This window comes from Geotrypetes seraphini, chromosome 8 (genome assembly GCF_902459505.1).
Source record: "Geotrypetes seraphini chromosome 8, aGeoSer1.1, whole genome shotgun sequence".
Taxonomy (NCBI): Eukaryota; Metazoa; Chordata; class Amphibia; order Gymnophiona; family Dermophiidae; genus Geotrypetes; species Geotrypetes seraphini.
This window is the reverse complement of record NC_047091.1, coordinates 110,422,016-110,446,882: the sequence shown is the minus strand read 5'-3', so window position 1 is coordinate 110,446,882 and position 24,867 is coordinate 110,422,016. Positions and strand designations below refer to the sequence as shown.

Genomic DNA, 24,867 nt, shown 5'->3' with positions numbered 1-24,867 from the left:
TGTAGCTGTTCTAGGAGGCCCTCTGCTTCCAGTCACTTTGCTGGGATCTTCATGCTGCTGGGGGGGACCGACCCTCAACCCTTCCGACTTCTCACGAAAAAGGGGGAGATGAAATGTAGACGGCACCGGGAGCACCCAGAAGAAACACTATTAGCATCAAACAGCCTGCACTCCAGCCCCTAACCAAGTCAAAGGGGGTGAGCAATGGACCTGAAGTTCCACTAATCTTCAAACAGACTGGCTGAAACAGGTCCCTGAAGGATACAGCTGCTCCTCTCCATGCAGGCAGAGTAGACCCTTATCAAAAGGTATCTCTAATCTCACAATAAAGACCATGACTAGAGCAAAAAACTGCAAATCTATCACAAATAAAATAAACCAAGCAGATCAGAAAACACCTTTCATGCTCACCTGAGAAAGAGAAACAGAAGGGGGCAGCGGACTCCTGGAAGGAGGTTTCAAAAGCTGTGATTGACATCGTTCTGCAGTATGCTAGCGAGAATGGACAGAGTAGCCTAAGGGTCAGCATACCATTCCTATTGCACTGGAACAGCAGTTAGCATATCTGGATTTAAGAAAAAAGGTTTGGACAAGTTCCTGGAAAGTCCATAGTCTGTTATTGAGACAGACATGGGGGGAAGCCACTGCTTGCTCTGAGATTGGTAGCATGGAATGTTGCTACTATTTGGGTTTCTGCCAGGTACTTCTGACCTGATTATCCTGTTTCCAAGAGTGGCCACTGGACTAGAAGGACCATTGGTCTGACCCAGGATGGCTATTCTTATGAGATCATCCCAGTCATATCCTCTCCACGTAGCTCATTTGCTATTTCAGATTTTTTTTTTTCAGCTTGGAATTTCTTACTGCACTTGTGGGCTTCTGACTCAGTCCAAAATGAACCAGTGGCAAAAGTCTCCACTCACAACTACCCCAGTGTAGCTTACTAGGGTAAAAGCCAGGACCCACTGTTATTGTGTCTCTGCTGCACAAATAGATCCACTATAAAAGTTCTGAAAACAATCTAAAAACAGGGACTTTGAGGATCAATGGGAAATCTACAAAGGCAGTATAGAAGTCCCAATCTACTACTAAAGAAAACAAAGTTAAGGTGCCAGAGAAAGGGGCTTAAAGAGTTTAAAACATGGCCATAACTAAAGCATATTATGTACAGAGCACTTATAGAATCTTAAAAATATTTGTTACATGTTGTGTTAGATTAGCATGCATTTTTTTCTATTCATCAACACATTCTATTCCATACATTTCAGAGGAAAATTGTACTTTATTTGGGGAGGATGAAATATGCCTAAAACACTAAACTGAAATTCAACAATAGGTCTCCATCCCTGTCAGTACATTGCAGTGCTTTTTAACAAGTTGGTTGGGATACATCTTCATCAACTTTAAGCAGATTTGTCAATATTAGACCATTCTTCTTTGCCAAACTGATCAAACTTTGTCAATTTACTTGGGGAGCGTTGACAGAAGGTAATCATCAGTCACACCACAGATTTTTAATTGAATTTAGGGAGTTTCTGACTGGGCTACTCAAGGATATCTACCTTCATGCTACTTCGCCACACTACTGTAGCTCTAGAGGCAATGGAGCTTATTTTCAAAAAAGATAGATGCCCAAAAAACGGCATAAACTAGCACTTGAATGTCTTACTAGTCAAAATGTCCAAGTGGGCAGACGTCTTTCAGATTGTTTTGTCTCTATTGGGTCTAAATCTTAAGGGAGTGTGTTAAGGTGTGTTTTGGGCAGGCTTAGGATGTGAACATTCTGCAGGGATAATTAAAGTTTTAACAAAACATCCAGGTCATCATTTAGACCAGGGGTGGCAAAGTCCCTCTTCGAGGGCTGCAATCCAGTTGGGTTTTCAGGATTTCCCCAATAAATATGCATGAGCTCTATTAGCATACAATGAAAGCAGTGCATGCATATTCATTAGGGAAATCTTGAAAACCCGATTGGATTGCGTCCCTCAAGGAGGGACTTTGATTTAGACATTTGGAGCTAGACCTGTTTAAAAAATTAAATAAGGGTCAAAAAGGTGCCCAAACTGACTAGATGACCACTGGAGAGATTATGGCATAACCCCTTCCTTACTACCCCAATAGTCACCAACCCCAAGATGTGAAAAAATACCCCCAGTACATTCCAACCGTTTTACAGCTTCAGATGGTCACACAGACATCTGAGCAGAGCCGAGTAGAGGGGCAGTCGGTGGGGGGGGGGGGGGGGAGGTACTGCAGTGAATGTCACATTTAAAAGTTCCAGGTACACGTTACTACAACTTATTATATTGTATAGACAGCCCTCCAAAAGACACCCAAAACCTACTGTATCTACATAAAGATGACATCTGCAGGCATAACAGTTATTGTTGTGGTGCACAGGTGGGTACAAGTAAGTATTGGATGAGTTTTGGAGGGCTCACCATACAATATAAGCAGGTTATAGTGATGGGTGCTGGGACTTTTTAATGTGACATTCACTGCAGAATCCCCTAGAGTGCCTCTGTGCTCAGATGTCTGTGTGGCCAGTTTGCTAAGAATGCTAGCTGCTTGGAGGTTCCAAAAGATTGTTTTTGTGAATTTTTCATTTGGATATCTTTGAATTTGAAAATGGCCTAAAAAGGTAGACATACTAAGGGCAAAATGTCTAGATAGGTCATTAAAAAAAAAAAGATAGACGTCTTGCTGTTTTGAAAATGGACATCCTATCGAAAATGCCCCTCCATGTCTACAAATGGATATCTTGTACATTAAAATAATGAACCTCACTCCTAAACCAGGGTATGTGGTGTATGATCTGTTTCTCAAATTTACTGCTAATGCTGACCATAACACTAAGGAGTTTCCTTCTGGAATTCAAAAGATGTAACATGAATGTGTTTGAAAAAGATGTAACATGAAAGTGCTTGAATGGATCAGGATGTGTTTGAAAAATTCCTTTTAATCAAGCCTGTGATACCCAAATACAAGCTTTTGCTTCGTGCTTCAGGAAAGTGCCATTTTCATTCCAGTTTCAGCTTTTTCACTGAGGGCAGCAAGGATCTTTCTAAACTTTTCTCTATATATTGTCTTTTTCAGACTTACAAGTATCCCAGTCCCTGACAAAGAGAAAATTCCCCAAATTGCATTTCTGAAACCACCAAGCTTCACAAGAAAGGATGGTGTTTTCTAGGTAATGTGCTGAATTTGGTTTGCATTAAACATGATTTGCATTCAAAATTTTGTTTGCATTAAAAATGATTTGCATTCAAGGATAAATTAGATCTTAGCTGCTAATTTGCTTTCTTTTAGTCCCTACAGACTGATGAGTTATGTACTCCTGCCAACAGATGGAGACTGAGAACTGGCTTCTAAGTGGCTTCTGTGCAAACCAGAGCGTTGGTATTTCTCAGTCTTAAAAAAATGATGGCACTTCCCTCCAGCATCTCTCTCACATACTCTACTTAAAAAATTTTAAAAACACAAAAAACCCCACCTTCTCTTTCTGGTGTTTCTTCTTTGCTGTTTGGGGGATAAGGCCCACAGGGGTATCTTTTGCCCCAGAGATGCAACATCTGGAGGGCTTGGTCTCCCCTCTACTACCCTCCTGCTGGTTTCTTCTCCTAAAGTTCAGGGGGGTACACAGTTGCAGTGTTTCCTCAGCAGAGTACCCTTAAGTGTTGTTGGGAGAACCCAGTTTGTTGAACCATAATCTTTTGTCACTTGAATACACTATTTCCTAAGTGTTCCTTTGCATATCAGATTCAAGGTGGACTTGCTTGAGTCATGACTTCCTTCTTGTGACCCCAACTATACAGGCCAGATTTAACTGCTTGGAATAATGTCACATGTACACTATGGAAGCTTGTTATTCTTTCAAATTTACCACTGGCCTCTTGGTTGCATCCTTGATCAATCAACCAGATTGGAGTGCCAACCTCAAGGCAAGATCTTAGTGATGCCATATACCTTTCACTTCTTAATCCCCTTGGTTGTACTCCAAGGAATATGCAAGGACTTTTCAAAACCTTTACATCAGATCTGTGCCTTTTCCCAACTTTATGCTGGCATTCTTTTGGCAGCTTCTAGGTGTTCATAGTTGGATTCCTCCACTGAAATAGACTACAGAGCAGAGGGAATCAACTGGAACTGCCAACTTTATCCTGCTACCATGTGAATCAACAAAGTTTAACATGGGTTGGGAAAATCCACTTGGTATGTGCTGTTGAAGGTGATCAGTTAGACCAGATTTTAAATGATTACTACAGTAGCACAAAGGACATGAACATTTATATAATCAAGCTATTTGAAGGTTTTTTGTTTCTATTTTATTATCCAAAGATTTCTGTAATATATTTTTCACTTGGCTGTGGTGGTGTAGGGTGTGTGGATACATTCTGTTTTTATGCATTTTACATACAGACTATAAGGCAACAAGAGGCAAACATTTTGGAAAGGTGTATAGACTTTCTATAGCCAGCATATAGGAACTTATTCAGCTGTAAAGAAACACAATACAATCTTTAAAAAGTAGTTTAAGTAAAAGACTTCCCAAATAATGTTATGATTCTGGAAACCCAGGATTAGGTTTTTGTGAGGGGGTTTTTGATTGTTGTTTTTAACATTTTTAAAGTGGTGCTGAAAGTACATCTAAATTCATTGCCACAATTCTGTCCAAGAACCCTCCACGGGGAGGCAAACCCTGCCATGACATCAGCTATCTGCTGAACCATAGTAAAACAAATTACTCAAAAAAGGAGAGGTTTGTAACTTTTAACAGATTTCGTTCTAAATAACCTCTTAAGTAAGAGTTCAGTGTTTATTTACCATGTAACCATCAAGCAGAAGATGAAGCATACCTTTAAAAGGGAAACACAAAATCATTTAAAAGCTGAGAAAATGTATTTGTTTCCACCACTTGGACTGTACACAGACAAAGGCTGGAGAAAAGCAGGGATGGTAATGTTAGGGTAAGCACCAGGCATGACGCAGGAACAGGAAATAATCCTTTATTTTTCCCTTTTTTGTGTTTTCCTCTTTTCAGGTAACACTACAAAGACATTCAAATATTAAAGCCACATTACAGGGCTGTCCTTTAAACACATATAAAACAAACAGAAAGAAACCGTGTCCATTGACCCTATATCACATCATCATCAAAATAAGATTTCTTTTAAACTAAAAAATTAAAATAAAAATTGCGCCACTGGGCAAAGCAACATTGAAACCCTCCACAGAGAAACAGACTGAACCATATGTTAATGGCCAGCAGGCCCTGGGCTATCAAATCTTTCAGATGGCAATTTACTAGATTCATGCAAGGATGCCTAAGCCAGATTTCCTCAGCATCTGAATATGCAGAACATCTTTCACTCCAAGGACTGACTAAGCAAACCACCAAAAACCTGACTGTACTAATTGTGGTTTCCAACAAACACATGTCAACATGCAGATAAAAAATAAAATGCAATAAATCAAAGACAAATGCAATTTTAATTGCCAGACATGTCCTGGTCACCTCTCAATAGAAGGCACTCATTGGTATGCAGAAAAGAGCTGTAGTTTTGCCACTTTCCTGCCCCTTAACTGTTTTTTTTTTAAAATATATTTATTTATAGAAAGTTTTCACCCTGATTTTTCCTGACAACAATTCTGCAAGGTATAGCTCGGTTGGTAAAGGAGTACTTTCCTCTTCTCTCTCTCCCCATACAAACAATAAACTCATCTCTACAGCTCGAGTATTTATAGAAGAAAACTTGCACCTGCGGTGTAAGAGAGGGATTTCAAGAGCATACATTAACTGGGGAAGGCTGGCAGTCCCAAGCTGTGTGCTCTCAACAGAAGCCATAGGAACCTCATGCTGCCTACTTGCAGCAATTCTCCTGGTTGTCATTTAAGGCAATCTGTGTCTAAGTGAGCCCCTTTAAAACCAAAGGGGGCAATTCTATAAAGTGGTGTCTACATGTAGGTACGACAAAAGTGCTCTTAGTTTCAATTCTATAACGGTGTTAAGGCACACACAACCTGTTATAGAATAGTAGTAGAAAGTCACTCTGGCGCGCCAAAACTTAGACATGACATCTTATGCCAGGTCAAAGCAGACAAAAGCTAAATGCACCTTGCAATGTGCAGATCTGATACTATTCTATAAGGTGCATCCATTGCTAGATGGAATGCCCATAACACACCCATGCTCCACCCACTGGTACAGCCCATTTGCAACATGCGACTTGCACACCAATTTTATATAATAGCACATATGTGCATAAATGCCAATTTGTGATGTCATTCACCCATGTTAAATGCCCTATTGTATAATTTATAGAACTGCCCTTAAAGTGTTTTGTGTATTAATAAGAAACTCATTTCTGTCCAAGTTTTCCTACAGACACGGTGCCCTTCCAAGAACAGAAACTGGGTCAAACTCACTCCTTTACCACCAGATAGCTAAAGGAGAAATTCTTCTGAACCTTTTCAATAAATGGAATAGCAACTTCTGGATCTGTGTAGATGCCCTCCAGCTTCGGGCTGGGAAATCAGCAAGAGAATGTTACAATGCAGATTCTTCCCTCGCCTGCCTACACCCCTTTAACCTGCGGTATCTTAAAGTTCACACAGTGGTGCTAGAGTCAAATATACCTGTCTCAGTTTGCCTATGTTGCTGTGGGGAGGGTTTCTTTTAAAGAGGGGGAGCGGTGGCGCTGAATGAAGAGGAGGAAGCAAGAAAGATGCTGTTGCTAGAAGCAACTTTTCTCTCATGGAATGATACAATTTAGCTTTGTTTTGTGTTTTTAATGATTTAAGCACAATTTAAAACAAATCTACAATACGTTATTCAAGGGAAAAAAGAACACTAAAATTGCCAAATGTCAGACTAAACAGCAACTCATATATATATATATATTTATATATATATAAAAAAGTTAAAGTCATGAGAACTTTATCTTAGTCAATATTACGGAAGTGGTTAGGCGGTTTCTGCTGCATCCTTCTTGTCCTTCTTCCCCTCGCCTTCTCCATCACCAGTTTCACCAGTGTCTCGCCTTCGTTTTCTGTTGCGGATGTTGGGCCTATTTTTTGGTGGTGGTAGGGGGTCCATGCCCAGCATCTTATGGACCTGCCTGAATGCCAGCATTCTCAAAGCGTGCTGTGAGAGAAAAGAACATATTGGTAACCAGATTTCATCGTCAAGATATACAGAACACACAGAAGAAGCTAGATTAGTGCACAAAAAGCTGATCAACATGAATGCAAAGTCATCTTTAATGTAGTCCACATAATATGGTATAAGCAAGGTTAGGGGGGCTCATGATTGTAGAGTTCAAACAGAAGCTCTAGTGCAATGCCTCTGGATTGAAAACTGGAAGGAAATAAATAAGGTGGGAGAAAATTTAGGCACTTTATGTCAATACTCATCTTTCAGCAATTTGTCTCTGATTATTATGTTTATATTTATTAACATTTGATATCCTGCAATATAAAATAGGTCAATACGGCTTACAATTAATTTAAAAAGTACATGTTAAAACTACTAAAATCAGGAAAATGATGCCATAATTGATAATAAAAAGACCTAAACATACATTCTCCCCCCCCCCCATAAAGGAAAATAAAAATTCATGGTCTCTGGAATACAGCTCTCCTCCCTGCTGATTATTATTTAAATTTATGGTAAAATATTAAATGCAAATTGAAAAAATTAATTTTTAACTAAGTTTTGAATTTTAGAAATGAAAGTTCATTGTGAATAGATTGTGGTAAGTTGTTCCATAAAAATGGCAACAGAATGAAAAAGAAGAAATTAGGTTCTTACCTGCTAATTTTCTTTCTTTTAGCCTCTCCAGACTGGTATAGCTATAGATCTTACAGATGGGTATATATCTCATCATGACCAGCAGGTGGAGACAAACAAAACTTTGGAACTGTACATAATAAGTGATTCCCCCTTAATTCCATCAGTCTGCCGAATAACTAAGCAGAACGAAGAATTATAAACAGAAAAACAGGACTCTGAACAGGAGTAACACCTAATAAAACCTGAACTCTGTTGGAAAATGCAAAGGAGCAAATGCAAATGTCAAAGGTCCCCACAGCTTGCCAGCTATGCCAGCTGAGCCACAGCCGCTGTTCTTTGATCTCCCCGGCCCTACAAAAATACTAGAACCAGCAGAAAAAGCAAAATCTTCACACAAGAACAACACAACAACAGACAGGGTGGGTTGCTATACCAGTCTGGAGAGGCTAAAAGAAAGAAAATTAGCAGGTAAGAACCTAATTTCTCTTTCTTTAGCAACTCTCCAGACCGGTATAGCTATAGATCTTACAGATGGGATGTACCAAAGCAGTACCCATCAAGGGTGGGATTCCCGAAGGGCCGACACCAGAACCTGCTCACCGAACACCGCGTACCGACGTGCCTCAACATTCACACAGTAGTGCCTGAACATTCACACAGTAGTGCCTAACTAAAGAATGCAAGGAAGACCAAACTGCAGCCTTACAAATATCCACTGGAGGCATCAGTGAAGACTCAGCCCAAGAAGCTGCCTGACCCCAAGTGGAATGAGCCTTGAGAAAGGCCGGAACAGGCTTCTTCTGAAGAAGGTATGCAGAAGCAATAGTCTCCTTGATCCAGTGCGCAATGGTAGCCTTGGAAGTGCCATCCCCCTTATGAGGACCCTCTAGAAGACCAAAAAAGATGATCTGATTTTCTAATCTCCTAAGTTCTCTGCACATAAGAGCAAAGGACCCGACCAACATCCAACTTGCGTAACTGTTTCTGCTCTGAAGATCCCTCCCAATTACCCAACACCGGGAGGGCCACTGCCTGATTGACATGAAAAGGAGAAACTACCTTTGGCAGAAAGGAAGGAACAGGCTGCAACATGACCTACTCCCTAGAAAACTCCATGGAGACCTACAAGAGAAAGCCTGCAGCTCAGAAACACACCTAGCAAAAGTAATAGCCACCAAGAAGACTGCCTTAAGAGTAAGTCCTTCAACGAGCAGGCACCCAAGGGCTCAAAAGGCAGACGCACCAGCACGGACAAGCCGAAATTAAGATCCCAAGGTGGAACAGACAGACGCACGGGAGGCTTCAGCAATTTGGCCGCCAGCAAGAAGCAAACGACATCAGGAATGGCAGTGTGACGCTGACCTCACAACCATCCACGCAAGGCTGACCGTCCGTTGGCCATGACTGAACTAGAGCATCTAGACCAGTGGTCTCAAACTCAAACCCTTTGCAGGGCCACATTTTGGATTTGTAGGTACTTGAAGGGCCGCAGAAAAAATAGTTAATGTCTTATTAAAGAAATGACAACTTTGCATGAGGTAAGTACCTACAAATCCAAAATGTGGATTATTTGAAATTATCAAAAGCAATTAAGGAAAGATTTCTAAACTGTAGTTTATAAATCTTTCCTTAATTGCTTCTGATAATAATTTCAGTTTGAGATCAGAGGACAAAAACCTTCTAGTAATTCCACCGCTTAGTATAATAAATACAAGACAAGATATGATCTTTGCGGTTACATCACCCAGAATATGGAATTCCTTACTATCATTTATTAAGGAAGAAGAAAAAAAAAAAAAAATCACTAAGTAAATTTAAAGGACTGTTAAAATGCTGGTTGCACAAGGATGCTTTTGAGACCTAATCATCGGAGTCTCTTTTGATCCCATTCATTGCTTAAACTCACATGTCCTCTGTCTTAGGCTCCGAGAAATAGAATTAAAATTTATTATTATTATTTTTAAAGTTCTTAATTTTCTATTCCATTTTTATTAATACTTTTAAAATTTCTTACCCTCCTTTTGTATTTTCCTTTCAAATGTCCTTTACTATACTTATTGTAGTTCTCCTTACTTACCTTATGTATTGGTACGTCATGTCCATGTGTGTTGGTTTTAGTTAATAATTAAGACCCTGTTTAATTGTAATTCGCTTTGAACTAATGATATTGTGATACATCAAAATTTTAATAAAACTTGAAACTGAAAGCAGTGCAACATGCAGAAAGTGAAAAACTATCATAGTATCAACTGCAAAAGACAAGATTTTGGACCAACTATTTTGAGGCTCTTGGTACTATAAAGAATGATTCTTTATGGAAAACTTGTGCCTTAAGGCCCTGATTCTCTAAAGTGCATCCCGATTTTAGGCGTCCTACAGCTGTCTAATCAGCCAATCGGGATGCACGTTTTTTAAAAAAAAATGCTCCCCAGGCAAGCCTGAAGGCACCTCCGGGAGCCTAGGGAGACCCGCAAGATGCCTAAGCTCGTCTAAGGGCCTTAGGCTGAACCTAGGCGGCCCTACGCGTCTCCCTAGTAGAGGAGAAGCTTAAAATGTAGGCCAGCAAAATGCTGGCCTACATTGTAAGTAGACGCGGCCACTATACTTATCGCGGCAAGGGATCTCACCTCCACTCCACCAAACCTGTTCATAGAAGGGTCTTGCACGTCTTGAGCCGGCAGGCACACCTCGTCGAAATGAAGCGGGCCCGCCCCTTCCCGCCGAAGCCTAAGGCCTGATTGGCCCAGGCTCTAGAAGCCTGGACCAATCAGGCCTTAGGCATAGCGGGTCCGCCCATTCCCACTTAATCTAAGGCCTGATTGGCCAATCAGACCTTAGACTTAGTGGGGATGGGCGGACCCGCTATGCCTAAGGCCTGATTGGTCCAGGCTTCTAGAGCCTGGGCCAATCAGGCCTTAGGCTTCGGCGGGATGGGCCGGGAAGAGGCGGGCCCGCTTCATTTCGACGAGGCGTGCCTGCCGGCTCAAGACGTGCAAGACCCTTCTAAGAACAGGTTTGGTGGAGTGGAGGTTTGGGGGGGGGTTAGCGCCGGGGGGGGGTGCGTCTTCGGGCAGGAGGGATTGGGCACCCTCCTGCCAGCTATCGATATTGTCGGGGGGGAGGGAGGGGAGGATCGGTAATGTCAGGGGGGGGCGATCGGTAATGTCGGGGGGGAGGGGGGGATCGGTAGTGTCGGGGGGGGGGGTGCGTCTCCAGGCAGAGGGTTTGGGCACCCTCCTGGTCAGGGGGGCCGTGGCCCGCTATACTTATAGCGGCAGAGAGATCCCTTGCCGCGATAAGTGTAGAGGGCTGTTTCTAATCTAACCCGTTTCTCTAACCCACGTCTGTAACATGGACGCCGGTTACAGAATCGGGGTTTAGTTTAGGACGATTCTGAATAGGACACCTCTCCCGGGCATCCTATTCAGAATCAGGGCCTAGGTTTCTTGCGGGCCTCGCCTTCAATATAGGCGGCCTGCCTGGGGAGCATTTTTTTTTAAAAACGTGCATCCCGATTGGCTGATTAGACAGCTGTAGGGCGCCTACAGCTGCCTAAAATCAGGATGCACTTTTAGAGAATCAGGCCCTAAGTGTCTGGTGGTCGCGTCCACAACCGCCTTCAGCTCTCACCTCCTCCAGCACTGGACACACACACAAGCTGCACTGCCTCCAATGGTTACCTTATGTTCTGGAACGTTGCCCACCTCACTGCTGTAACCTCACACAAGCGCTTTCCTGCATCTGTATGTGACAATGAGGTGGAATGGAGAAGACAATTGCGTACAATTGCAGGAAAGCATTTGCGTGAGGTTACAGCAGTGAGGCGGGCAACGTTCCAGAATGTGACCGCCGGACACTTAAGGCATAAGTTTTTCATAAAGAATCATTCTTTATGTTGAATCAATTTTTAATTTCAAACCAAACCCCCCCCCCCCCCAACAAATGAGAATAATAGAAAAAAACCCAAGTACAAAGCATCAGAACCAACAATCCCAACCCAAACCTTTCCCACCCCAAACCTCCCGATCCAAAACCAAATAAAAATCTTAGAGCAGTAGGCTTGGACTCTTATAACTCACTGCCAAGGATTAGGAACGAAACCCCAACACTTTAATAAAAAATAATAATAAAAAGAAACAAACAAACCGAGAAATAGAAGGAAGTTAAAACAACACAGAAGAAAAGTTCACAGCCTCCCACACACCCCTGGCGCCCCAGGGAGAACAATATAGAGAGCTCCGGCCTTGGAGAGGTTCACAAGGAATTCAAAATGTCACTTCGAGCCCTTGGCGATAGAGAATGGAGATAGGAATCCCAAATCTGAAGAAACTGTCGCTTTCGTCGCAAGCTATGACACACATCCTTCTGTTCCAGCAGCAGCATAGAGATGCTTCTAGAAAAGTGGTCACCAACATCAGAAAACACGAGAGGAAATGGCAACCAGCAGAAACCTCAGTGTTGTACACAGAAGTACACAATGAAGAAAAACAAAATGAAGAGAACTAAAATTACTGGAACAGAAGCGTAATACCAGAGGTCCAGCACAAAACTAACTTACACTCAGAATAAAGTCTTGTGTGCAGATTTTTAAAATTGGAATCTAGAGAAAACATAGGAGAAAAATTTCCTGCATTTAAACCCATGGAAGGAACTATGAGTAGGTTAAAGGGCTAGAGGAGTTACCGTACAGCGAAAGATTAGAGAAACTGGGTCTCTTCTCCCTCGAACAGAGGAGATTGAGAGGGGACATGATCGAAACATTCAAGGTACTGAAAGGAATAGACTCGATAAAGCAATGTTACTTACCGTTAACAGTTGTTATCCAGGGACAGCAGGCAGCTATTCTCACTAGTGGGTGACGTCATCCAACGGAGTCCCGATGCGGACATCTCACAAGCATACTTGCTTGTAGGAACTTTTAGAAATTTCGAGTTGCCCACACCGCGCATGCGCGAGTGCCTTCCCGCCCGATGCACCGGGCGTGTCTCCTCAGTTCAGATAGCTAGCAGAGAAGCCAACCCAGGGGAGGTGGGTGGGATGTGAGAATAGCTGCCTGCTGTCCCTGGATAACAACTGTTACGGTAAGTAACATTGCTTTATCCCAGGACAAGCAGGCAGGTATTCTCACTAGTGGGTGACCTCCAAGCTAACCACAATGGGATGGTGGGAGAGTTGGCAACTTAGGAGAACAAATTTTGCAACACTGTTTGGTCAAACTGACCATCCCGTCTGGAGAAGGTATCCAGACAATAGTGTGAGGTGAAGGTATGAACCGAGGACCAAGTGGCAGCTTTACAAATCCCCTCAATCGGTGTCGATCTGAGGAAAGCTACAGAGGCTGCCATTGCTCTAACCTTATGGGCTGTGACTTTACTGTGAAGGGGCAATCCAGCCTGGGCATAGCAGAAAGAGATACAAGCCGCCATCCAGTTGGAGATGGTGCGCTTAGAGATAGGGCATCCCAACTTGTTCGGATCAAAGGAGATGAAAAGTTGAGGAGCAGTTCTGTGAGGCTTGGTGCGTTCCAGGTAGAAAGCCAAAGCACGCTTACAGTCCAGAGTGTGAAGAGCTGATTCACCAGGATGAGAATGCGGCTTCGGAAAAAACACAGGAAGAACAATGGATTGATTCAGATGAAATTCTGAGACCACCTTGGGGAGGAATTTGGGATGAGTGCGAAGGACCACCTTGTCCTGATGAAACACTGTAAAGGGCGGATCCGCAACCAACGCTTGAAGTTCACTCACTCGACGGGCAGAAGTGAGGCCAATGAGAAGCACCACTTTCCAAGTGAGAAATTTCAGAGGAGCCTTGTTAAGAGGTTCAAATGGAGGCTTCATAAGTTGAGAAAGAACAACATTGAGGTCCCAAACCACCGGAGGCGGTTTGAGGGGAGGATTGACATGGGAAAGTCCTTTCATGAATCTGGAAACCACAGGATGTGCAGAAAGCACAGTTACTTACCGTAACAGGTGTTATCCAGGGACAGCAGGCATATATTCTCACATGTGGGTGACGTCATCTACGGAGCCCCGATGCGGAAGCATTTTCAAGCAAACTTGATTGAAGATTTAAGTTTGCTCTGCTGCTCCACGCATGCGTGCCTTCCTGCTCCACTAGGGGGTGCATCCCCTCGTGGTCTCCAGTTCACTTAACTAGCCAAGAAGCCAACCTCGGGGAGGTGGGCGGGTTGTGAGAATATATGCCTGCTGTCCCTGGATAACACCTGTTACGGTAAGTAACTGTGCTTTATCCCAGGACAAGCAGGCATGATATTCTCACATGTGGGTGACCTCCAAGCTTACTGAAGAGGGATGGAGGGAAGTTGGCAATTTAAGCAAATAGATTTCGCAATACCGATTGGCCGAACCGGCCATCGCTTCTGGACAGGGAGTCCAGACAGTAGTGGGAGGTGAAGGTATGAACCGAAGACCACGTGGCAGCCTTGCAGATTTCCTCAATAGGTGTGGACCTGAGGAACGCTACGGAGGCTGCCATCGCTCGGACTTTGTGTCCCGTTACTCGACCATGCAGCGCGAGACCAGCCTGAGTGTAGCAGAAGGAGATGCAATCGGCCAACCAGTTGGACAAGGTGCGTTTGGAAACTGGGTGGCCTAACCGGTTTGGGTCGAAGGACAGAAACAGTTGTGGGACTTTCCGGTGTGGTTGAGTGCGTTGGAGGTAAAAGGCCAACGCTCTTTTGCAGTCAAGAGTGTGGAGCGCCACCTCTCCGGGGTGAGAGTGGGGCTTGGGAAAAAACACGGGTAAGACGATGGACTGATTGAGATGGAAATCAGACACTACTTTAGGTAGGAACTTTGGATGGGTGCGGAGTACCACCTTGTCGTGATGGAATACCGTGAAGGGTGGGTCCGCTATCAGAGCTTATAGCTCACTAACCCGCTGTGCGGACGTGAGCGCGAGTAAGAAAATTACCTTCCAAGTGAGGAATTTTGGATGGTATTTGTCTAGTGGCTCAAATGGAGGTTTCATTAGTTGAGCCAGAACCACGTTAAGGTCCCAAACCACCGGGGGAGGTTTGAGAGGGGGGTGGACGTTCAGCAGACCCTTCATGAAGCGAGTGACTAAGGGATGGAGCGAGAGGGCTTTCCCTTCCAGGGGCTGATGAAAGGCCGCAATCGCACTGAGGTGTACTCGAATGGAGTTGGTCTTTATACCGGAATGAGATAGTTGAAGTAGATAGTCAAGGACCAGGGGGACGGGGACCGACACCGGGTCCTGGCTGTGGGAGGAGCACCAGGTTGAGAATCTGGTCCACTTTTGGGAGTAGCAGGTTCTCGTCGAGGTTTTTCTAGAGGCCTCCAATATCTCCTTGACTGGTTGAGACACGGGGAGAGCAGTCAGGGGGAGAGAAACCAAGCATTCAGATGAAGAGATTGAAGATTGGGATGTAACAATGAACCCTGACCCTGTGACAGTAGAGAGGGAAACAGAGGCAGAGGCAGTGGATCTCTGACACTGAGTTGAAGTAGAAGGGAAAACCACGGCTGGCGAGGCCAGCGAGGGGCAATCAGGATCAGGGTGGCTTGTACTGTTTTCAGGTGGACAAGCGTCCGCAGTACCAGAGGAAATGGCGGGAACGCGTACAGGAACCTTCCCTCCCAGTCGAGGAGGAAGGCGTCGGTCTCGAGCCGGTCCGGAGAGTATATCCGGGAGCAGAAGAGAGGCAGCTTGTGGTTGTGAGGGGACGCGAACAGGTCTATTTGAGGTGTCCCCCACCGTTCGAACACCCCTCGTAGGGTCAGAGAGTGTAGTGACCACTCGTGTGGCTGGAGGAGGCGGCTGAGTCTGTCCGCCAGGCAGTTTTGTTCTCCTTGTATGTACACCACTCGGAGGAAGGTGTTGTTGGAGATTGCCCATTTCCAGAGGCGCAGGGCTTCCCGACAAAGGGGCCAAGACCCTGTCCCCCCTTGTTTGTTTACGTAGTACATCGCTACCTGGTTGTCGGTTCGGATGAGAACCACTCGGTCGTGGAGCAGATGTTGGAAGGCTACAGCTGCGAGATAGATGGCCCGAAGTTCTAGCACGTTGATGTGGCAGCGACGGTCTTGTGCTGACCACATTCCTTGGGTGCGTAGGCCGTCCAGATGGGCTCCCCAAGCGTACTCCGACGAGTCCGTGGTGAGTACCTTGCTGTGGGGTGGGGTGAGGAAGAGCAAACCTTTGGAAAGATTTGAAGAGTCGGCCCACCAGCGGAGCGATCGTTGCAATGAAGGAGTCACTGTCACGGGACGGTCGATCGGGTCCCGGTCTTGACGCCATTGAGACGCCAGGGTCCATTGAGGGATTCTCAGATGGAGGCAGGCGAAGGGTGTGACATGGACGGTGGAGGCCATGTGGCCCAGGAGGGTCATCATTTGTCGAGCTGATACCGAGGTCAGCAGGGAGATCCTTCGGCTCAGACTTACTAACGCCTCCAGGCGTGGAGGGGGGAGGAAGGAACGGCGGCGAACCGTGTCCAGCGTGGCCCCGATGAACTGTAGGGACTGCGAGGGGCGTAGTTGAGATTTTGGGAAGTTTATTTCGAACCCCAGACTTTGTAGGTAGGTAATAGTCTGTTGGGTCGCTGAGATAACCCCTTCCCTGGACGGGGCTTTGATTAGCCAGTCGTCCAGGTAGGGGAATACCTGGAGGCCCTGGGAACGTAAGGTTGCTGCTACCACCACGAGGCACTTGGTGAAGACCCGAGGTGATGATGCTAGTCCGAAGGGGAGGACTCGGTATTGTAGGTGCCAGTCCCCTACCTGGAAACGCAAGAACTTGCGGTGAGCGGGGTGCACTGGGACATGTGTGTACGCCTCCTTGAGATCGAGGGAGCAGAGCCAGTCGCCCTCGTCGATCAGGGGGTAAAGTGTCGGTAGTGAGAGCATCCGAAATTTTTCCCGTACCAGGAATTTGTTGAGGCGTCTCAAGTCTAGTATTGGGCGTAGGTCTCCCGTTTTTTTCGGTACCAGGAAGTAACGGGAGTAGAAGCCCTTCCCCCGTTGGTCGGGGGGAACCTTCTCCACTGCTCTCAGGCGAAGCAGGTCTCGAGCTTCGGAGAGGAGTAGGGATAGCTGAGTCCGGTTGGGAGGGCAATTCCTTGGGGGGTTGTCCGGGGGAATGGCCCGAAAGTTGAGAGAGTACCCTGATGAGATCATGCCAAGGACCCATGCGTCCGACGTGACTTGTTCCCAGCGAGGGTAAAAGGCTTTGAGTCGGCCCCCGATGGGAAGGAGGCCTGGGACTATGGCGGAGGGGGCCCGGCCCCTTCCGCGTGTCCCGTCAAAAGGACGGGGATGGTTTGGTGGTCGCAGGCGGTTGGGACTTGGTCATGGCCCTGTGGTGGGCTTGCGGACGCCTGGGTGGGGGCCGCGAGAAGACAGGGGTGGACTTTTGTGGGTAGCGGCGCGGAGGGGCCCTATACGGCCTGGACGCTGGCGGTTTGGGCTTTTGCCGGACAAGGGAGGCAAACGAGCGTTCATGTTCGGAGAGGCGTTTTGTCGCCGCCTCGATAGTGTCATCGAACAATTCCTTTCCCACGCAGGGGAGGTTAGCCAAACGGTCCTGTAAGTTGGGATCCATGTCGACCAGGCGCAGCCAGGCAAGTCGGCGCATGGCGATAGCGAAGGCTGCTTCTCTGGAGGAGAGTTCGAAGCCATCGTAGGCCGCGTGGAATAGATGAAGGCGCAGGTTGGAGAGGGAGTCTACAAGCTGGCCGAACGTTCCTTGCCGGGGGGCCGGTAGGTCAGTCTCAAAGGCTCTCAATAGTCCAATGAGGTGTTTGAGGTAGGATGTGAAGGTGAAAGTGTAGCTTTGCACCCTAGAGGCCATCATTGCGTTTTGGTATAGTCTCCTGCCGAACTTGTCCAGGGTTCGGCCTTCTCGGCCTGGGGGGACCGCTGCTGAGACCCGGGATGGGTGAGCCTTTTTCAAGGAGGATTCTACTAGCAGCGATTGGTGGGAGAGCTGTGGTTGCTCGAATCCCGGGTAAGGTACTGTGCGGTACTTGGCCTCCATTTTGGAGGGTACGGCCGTGACCATGTAGGGGGTCTCCAGGTTCCTGAAGAAGGCCTGCTGGAGCACCGGGTTAGGTGGTAAGCGAAGGGACTCTCTGGGCAGTGATGGCATATCCAGCTCCGCCAGGTACTCCTTAGAGTATCTGGAGTCGGACTGGAGGTCTAAGTCCAATGCGTGGCCCATGTCTTGGACAAAGCGAGTGAAGGATGGGCGAGATGTTCCCGGCGCCCCGTGCGGGGTCGGGGAACGAGACCTTCGTCGGGTGGAGAAGGATGGGGAGGCTTCCCTCGAGTATCGAGGTTTATGCTCTGATCCATGCTCCGAGGCTGGGGAAGCACTGTGAGAGTGTTCCGGGGTTGTCGATCTTCGGCGTCTCGAGGAGCCCCTCGGAGACGATGCCGGAGTTAGGGGTACCGATCGATGTCGGATTGGTGACCCCGATCCGGACTCCCTCGGAGAATACGTCCGAGGGGGAGTTTGGAGGATGCGCGGGTTGGAGAGTGATAACTCAGCCACCCTTAGTGGTCCCGTACGAGGTGTGGGAGAACGGCCTCGTAGGGTTGGTGAACCTCGGGCCTTCTTGGAGGCACGGCGGTTCGAGGTTTCTGTCGTTTTAGCCCGACGTTTTGCCCCTCGGCGGTCTGCGGAGGGGGAACGTCTCGGGCGCCTCGGCGAGGAGTCTGAGGAGGATGGGATGCGGCGAGGATTGCGCACCTTTCCTCGAGGTTGTTCGGTTCGAGGCTCAGGCTGGTCTGGCACATTCGAGGTCGAGGCCGATTGAAACTGGGCCATTGCAGCGGACAGCTCCGACGTGATCATCGCTCGGAGTAGGTCCTGGAAGACGGGCACGGACAGCATCGAAGGCATGTCCACTGCCTCGGTGCACTCCACCGGGGGCGACCTCGTATTAGAGTATTCCCGTGTGGTGGAGGCACGGCCCGAAGGCTTGGAGGGCTTAGGCGGGGCTGTAAGCATGGGGCTTCCGCCATGCGTCGACGTTGTCCCCGAGGCTGGCTTCTTCGCTGTTACAGAACCTGAAGAGGGAAGAGGGGACTTACCCGGGGCCGAGGCTTTCTGTTGTCCCGAGGACTTTGGGGTTGAGTCTCTAGGCGATGCCGAGGTATCCGGGGCCGAGGTCAAGGCCGGGGCCGACCTCGAGGCCGAGGTGGAGGGTTGGTCCGGGGTGAAGAGGTCCGCCATGCGGGCTTTTCTTCGGCGGAGGGCCCGGTTCTGGAAATTAGCGCACTGGGGGCAGGAGTCGGTTGGATGAGCCGCCCCCAGACAGAGGATGCACCGGCGATGCGGATCTGTGAGGGAAAGAAGCCGCTCGCACCGGGTGCACTTTTTAAAGCCGGTCAAAGGCCGGGACATTAAATCGAAAGTAGCCGCGGCTCTATTAGCCACGCGGCCACGGGGACCCGGAAGACTCCGGGTCGTCGAAAACGAAGCAGGAATCAAATAAAAAGGTAAAGAATTCGCGCACAGCGACTTAATCGTGAAAAAACAAGAAAAAATTGCGGTGCTAGAAGGCAGTTGGGGCAGAGCCTGAAAAACACGGCTTCTAGGCTCGCGGAAAATTTTGAACTGGAGACCACGAGGGGATGCACCCCCTAGTGGAGCAAGAAGGCACGCATGCGTGGAGCAACAGAGCAAACTTAAATCTTCAATCAAGTTTGCTTGAAAATGCTTCCGCATCGGGGCTCCGTAGATGACGTCACCCACATGTGAGAATATCATGCCTGCTTGTCCTGGGATAAAGAGGTTTCCCTTGAAGAGGCTGGTGAAAAGCAGCAATTGCACTAAGATGGACTCTGATCGATGTAGACTTGAGACCAGAATGAGACAGGTGCAAAAGGTAGTCCAAAACAGAGGACAAGGAGGCATGTTGAGGTTCCTTGTGATGAGAAAAACATCAAGTAGAGAATCTAGTCCATTTCTGGGAATAGCATTGTCTAGTAGCAGGCTTCCTTGAAGCTTCCAAAACATCCCGCACAGCTGGTGAAAACTGAAGGGAAGTTACGCTGAGAGGAACCAAGCTGTCAGGTGTAGCGACTGCAGATTGGGATGAAGCAGAGATCCCTGATGCTGCGTAAGCAGAGATGGAAACACTGGTAGAAGGAAGGGCTCCCTGCTGCTGAGTTGCAGAAGAAGGGAGTACCAAGGTTGCCTGGGCCACCGAGGAGCAATCAGAATCATGGTGGCCCGGTCGGACTTGAGCTTGACCAGAGTCTTTTGAATGAGAGGAAACGGAGGAAACGCATACAGAAAGAGATTCCCCCAGTCCAGAAGAAAAGCATCTGCCTCGAGACGATGAGGAGTGTAGATCCTGGAGCAGAACTGAGGCAGTTTGAAGTTGTGGGGAGCTGCAAAGAGGTCTATCTGAGGCGTTCCCCACAGGGAGAAGATTTGATGAAGGGGCGTGGAATGGAGAGTCCACTCGTGAGGCTGTAGAAGGCAACTCAAGTTGTCCGCCAAGGCATTGTCCACCCCCTGAATGTAGAAAGCTTTGAGGAAGGCGTTGTGTCGAATCGCCAAATCCCAAACTTTCAGAGCTTCCTGATAGAGGGAGGCCGATCCCGTGCCGCCCTGTTTGTTGACATAATACATGGCGACCTGATTGTCCGTACGAATGAGGACCACTACTTCATGTCGTGAAGTAGATGCTGAAAAGCAGTGAGAGCATTGAAAATCGCCCTGAGTTCCAGGAGATTGATATGGCACAGACGATCCGCACTCTTCCAATAACCCTGGGTGCGGAGCCCGTCCAGATGAGCCCCCCAAGCATAGGTCGAGAAGTCGGTCGTGAGGACCTTCTGATGGGTAGGCATGTGAAACAGCAAACCTCTGGAAAGATTGGAAGACAGCATCCACCAGCGAAGCGACTGCAGCAGAGCAGGAGTGACCTGAATGTGACGAGTCAGAGGGTCGGAGATCTGCGACCATTGAGAAGCTAGGGTCCACTGAGGAATTCGCAGGTGAAGTCTGGCAAAAGGAGTCACGTGAACCGTAGAGGCCATGTAGGCCCAGGAGCACCATCATGTGTCTCGCCTAGATGGACAGGCGAGAAGAGACCGAGTGACAAAGATGAAGAAGAGCCGCCAGGCGCTGAGGAGGAAGGAACGCTCTGAGGTGAATAGTACCCAGAACAGCTTCGATGAAGGGGAGAGACTGTGAAAGTTGAAGATGGGATTTGGGAAAGTTGATATCGAATCCCAGACTCTGTAGAAACCAGATTGTCCTCTGAGTGGCCCGGATGGCCCCCTGAGACGTGGAATTCTTGATGAGCCAGTCATCGAGGTAGGGAAACACCTGCAGACCATGGTTCCTGAGTGCTGCGGCCACCACAACCAGGCACTTGGTGAAGACTCTGGGAGACGAAGCGAGGCCGAAAGGAAGCACTCTGTACTGAAGATGAAGGTGTCCCACCCGAAATCTGAGGTATTGACCGGATGCCGGATGGATGGGAATATGAGTGTAGGCCTCCTTGAGATCCAGGGAGCATAACCAGTCGTTCTGCTCGACGAGGGAATAGAGAGAAGCCAGGGTCAACATGCGAAACTTCTCCCTGACCAGGAACTTGTTGAGCACCCTGAGGTCCAAAATAGGACGCAGGTCGCCCGTCTTCTTCGGAACAAGGAAGTACCGGGAGTAAAAACCCCTGTTCTGTTGGTCCACAGGGACCGGCTCGACGGCACGAAGCCGGAGCAAAGCCTGAGCTTCCTGAAGAAGAAGGGCGGTCTGGGTTAAGTTGAAAGGATACTCTCTTGGAGGATGTTCCGGAGGAACATGATGGAACTGAAGAGAGTATCCCTCTCTTACGATGGAAAGGACCCAGAGGTCGGTGGTAATAGTTGTCCATCGATGGTAAAAATGATGGAGACGACCTCCGATGGGAAAAAGTGGGGAGGGCAGAACGATGGAAGTTATGCTCCCTACGAGACAGTCAAAAAGGCTGGGGAGCCTTGGGGACAGCAGAAGGTTGAGGCTTTTGTTGGGGCTTCTGCTGATGCTGCCTCTTCACTGGCGGCCGAATGGCGGGGGCCTGCTTCGGCGGGTAGCGCCTTTGATAAATCATAGGAGGACGAGACGGACGAGAGAAGGCAGGCTTGGGCTTCTGGCGGAGGATAGACTGAAAAGATTTTTCATGTTTGGATAGCTTCTCCGTTGCCGCCTCGATGGACTCGTCGAAAAGGTCCGCTCCCGCACAGAGAACGTTCACCAGCCTGTCCTGGAGATTCGGGTCCATATCAATGGTGCAAAGCCACGCCAAGCGTCTCATGGCCACCGAACAGGCCGCCGCTCTGGCCGAGAGCTCAAAAGCGTCGTAAGACGATTGCATCATCTGCAGGCGGAGTTGGGACAATGATGCCAGCACCTCCGAGAACTCGAAGCAAGCCTGAGAGTCCAGATAGGGTAAAAACTTTTGAAGAATGGAGAGAAAAAATTCAAAGTAGGTTGCAAAATGAAAGCTGTAATTGAGGACTCAAGAAGCCATCATCGAGTTCTGGTAGATGCGCCTGCCAAATCTGTCCATGGTTTTGCCCTCCCGGCCAGGAGGAGTGGAAGCATAGACCTGGGAGGGATGAAACCGCTTCAGAGAGGATTCAACCAAGAGAGACTGGTGCGAGAGCTGTGCCCCGTCGAAGCCCTTATGGTGCACCGTGCGGTATCGAGCATCCAACTTCCCCAGGACACCCGGGATGGAGTACGGGGTCTCGAAGCATCTCATGAAAGTCTGGTCCAGAAGCTTGTGTAGAGGCAGGCGTAGAGACTCAGCAGGAGGTTGAGGAAGATGCATCGTCTCCAGATATTCCTTCGAGAACTTGGAACCCGAATCCAGGGTGATATCCAGATCCACCGCCATCTGCCTCAGGAAGGACGAGAATGACAACTGGTCCGCCAGAGCCGGGCCTTGAGGCGGGCTCGAAGACGATGAGGCGGCCTGGTCCGCCGATGCCGAGGACCGGCACGAAGAGAACGAACCCCTGCAGTCCTCGAGTTCCGGCATAGGAGGAGGGGGCGAGTATTCCGAAGAAAACTCCCGGAAAGGTTGCTTCCGACGAGGTGAGGCGTGTCTCGATGAATGCTTCGATGAGTGCCTCGATGAATGCCTCAATCGACGACCGGAGCTGTGTCGAGAAGCAGGCCTCGAGCGACGAGGCGAGCGACACCCAGACGAGGCAGCCTCCGAGTAGATGGGATTGGAGGCCGTGGATCGAAGCATCAGAGGCTGAGACGAGGCCCCCCGAGGCGCTCCCCAAGGTTCGAAGCCCGGCATCGCGGAGGAAGGGTCCGGACCAGGCAAGCCATGGATCGAGGGTATCGGCTCCAAAGGTGGCATGGGCAAAGACTCTGCTCCTTGCGAGACATGCCCCGAAGCCAGACCAGACACTCACCGAGACTCTGCTCCCAGCAGCGAGAGTGTGCGCCGAGGAGGCACCGGAGGCGGCTCGACCTCGCGGGAGGCTTCCGCGTGCCCAGGCTGGATCTGGGAGAGAAGCGTCGGCCCAATTTTGGTAAAGAGCTCGACAAATCGCTTCTCCATCAGGGCGTGGAACGACGCCGGCAAAGAGAGATCCACATCAGCAATGGGACCTCCCGCACGGACATCGGTCACTCGGCCACCAGGGGGCTTGGATTTAGAGGCCTTGGGCACCTTAAGCACCACTGGAGGGATAGGAGGCTGCGCTACCTGACCTGAAGAGACATCGGAAGACACCGCAGCATGTGTCGAGGTCGAAGCCGGCATGAACGAGGCAGGCTTGAGCAGACTCGAGGCCGAAGATGTAGAATCAGAAGTCGAAGGCGTGGCGCTCTGTGAAGAGGGCAGCACCGGGGATACCTCCATGCCAAACAGCGACTCCCACAAAATACAGCGACGCTTAAACGCACGTGCTGTGAGTGTAGAGCAAGGCCGGCATGATTTCGGAAGGTGTTGAGGCCCGAGACACTGAAGACCACGTCGATGCGTGTCCATCAACGAAATCGCGCGCTGGCACTTGACACACTTTTTAAAACCGGTAACAGGCCGGGACATAGGCCGAAAAAGCTCCGCCGCAAGGTTGAAGCTGCGGGGCAGCGGCCACGCGACCTGCCCGGTCGAACGATCGAATGAATTTTTTTTTTTTTTAAACAACAAAACGTAACGTGAGCCAACAGGAATGAGCACAAAAAACCCAAACCCGTGGGCACAGAAGGCACAAAAAGGAACTTCGCGCAGAGAGTTTCAAAGGCAAACTTCTCAGTTCCGCGGAAGAGAAAGAACTGAGGAGACACACCCGTGCATCGGGCGGGAAGGCACTCGCGCATGCGCGGTGTGGGCAACTCAAAACTTCTAAAAGTTTCTACAAGCAAGTATGCTTGTGAGATGTCCACATCGGGGCTCCGTTGGATGACGTCACCCACTAGTGAGAATACCTGCCTGCTTGTCCTGGGATAAGAACAGGTTGTTCACCCTCTCCAAGGTAGGGAGAATGAGAGGGCACTCTCTAAATTTAAAGGGGATAGATTCCGTACGAACATAAGGAAGTTCTTCTTCACCCAGAGAGTGGTAGAGAACTGGAACGCTCTTCTGGAGGCTGTTATAGGGGAAAACACCCTCCAGGGATTCAAGACAAAGTTAGAAAAGTTCCTGCTGAACCAGAATGTACTTAGATAGGGCCAGTCTCAGTTAGGGCGCTGGTCTTTGACCAGAGGGCCACCGCGTGAGCGGACTGCTGGGCAAGATGGACCACTGGTCTGACTCAGCAGCGGCAATTCTTATGTTCTTACCACGATATTTCTTACTAAAATATAGAAGCATAATGGCAGAAAGTGTCAAACAGACCTACCATTCTGCTCCTCCTCAGATACCCTTAACTCTTCCTCTAATTAAAAACAAAAAGTAAAACAATTTTGCGAGACTATTAAGAAACGGTTGTAGCAGATCACAAAAGTCATTACCCAAGACACAATTTTTTTTATTTTTAAGTAAAGACCTCCAGGTCACTTAAAATGAGTTCAACAGTGAATCATGAGTACAAGCTTTTGGTTCCACTTGAGTGTTCTCTTGAGAA

At 48.2% G+C, this 24,867-nt stretch overlaps 1 protein-coding gene across 2 annotated transcripts in view; it reads right to left on the bottom strand.

Moving 5' to 3' along the window:
- Positions 1 to 4,991: 4,991 nt before the first annotated feature.
- ZFR2 (zinc finger RNA binding protein 2) overlaps positions 4,992 to 24,867 on the bottom strand; it is a 353,820-nt gene continuing 333,944 nt past the window's right edge. For both annotated transcript variants that reach the window (XM_033954204.1, XM_033954205.1), the window contains exon 19: positions 4,992 to 7,144. In XM_033954204.1, the coding sequence (XP_033810095.1) occupies positions 6,965 to 7,144 (180 nt within the window). In that variant the 3' untranslated portion in view covers positions 4,992 to 6,964. The remainder of the gene's footprint in view (positions 7,145 to 24,867) is intronic.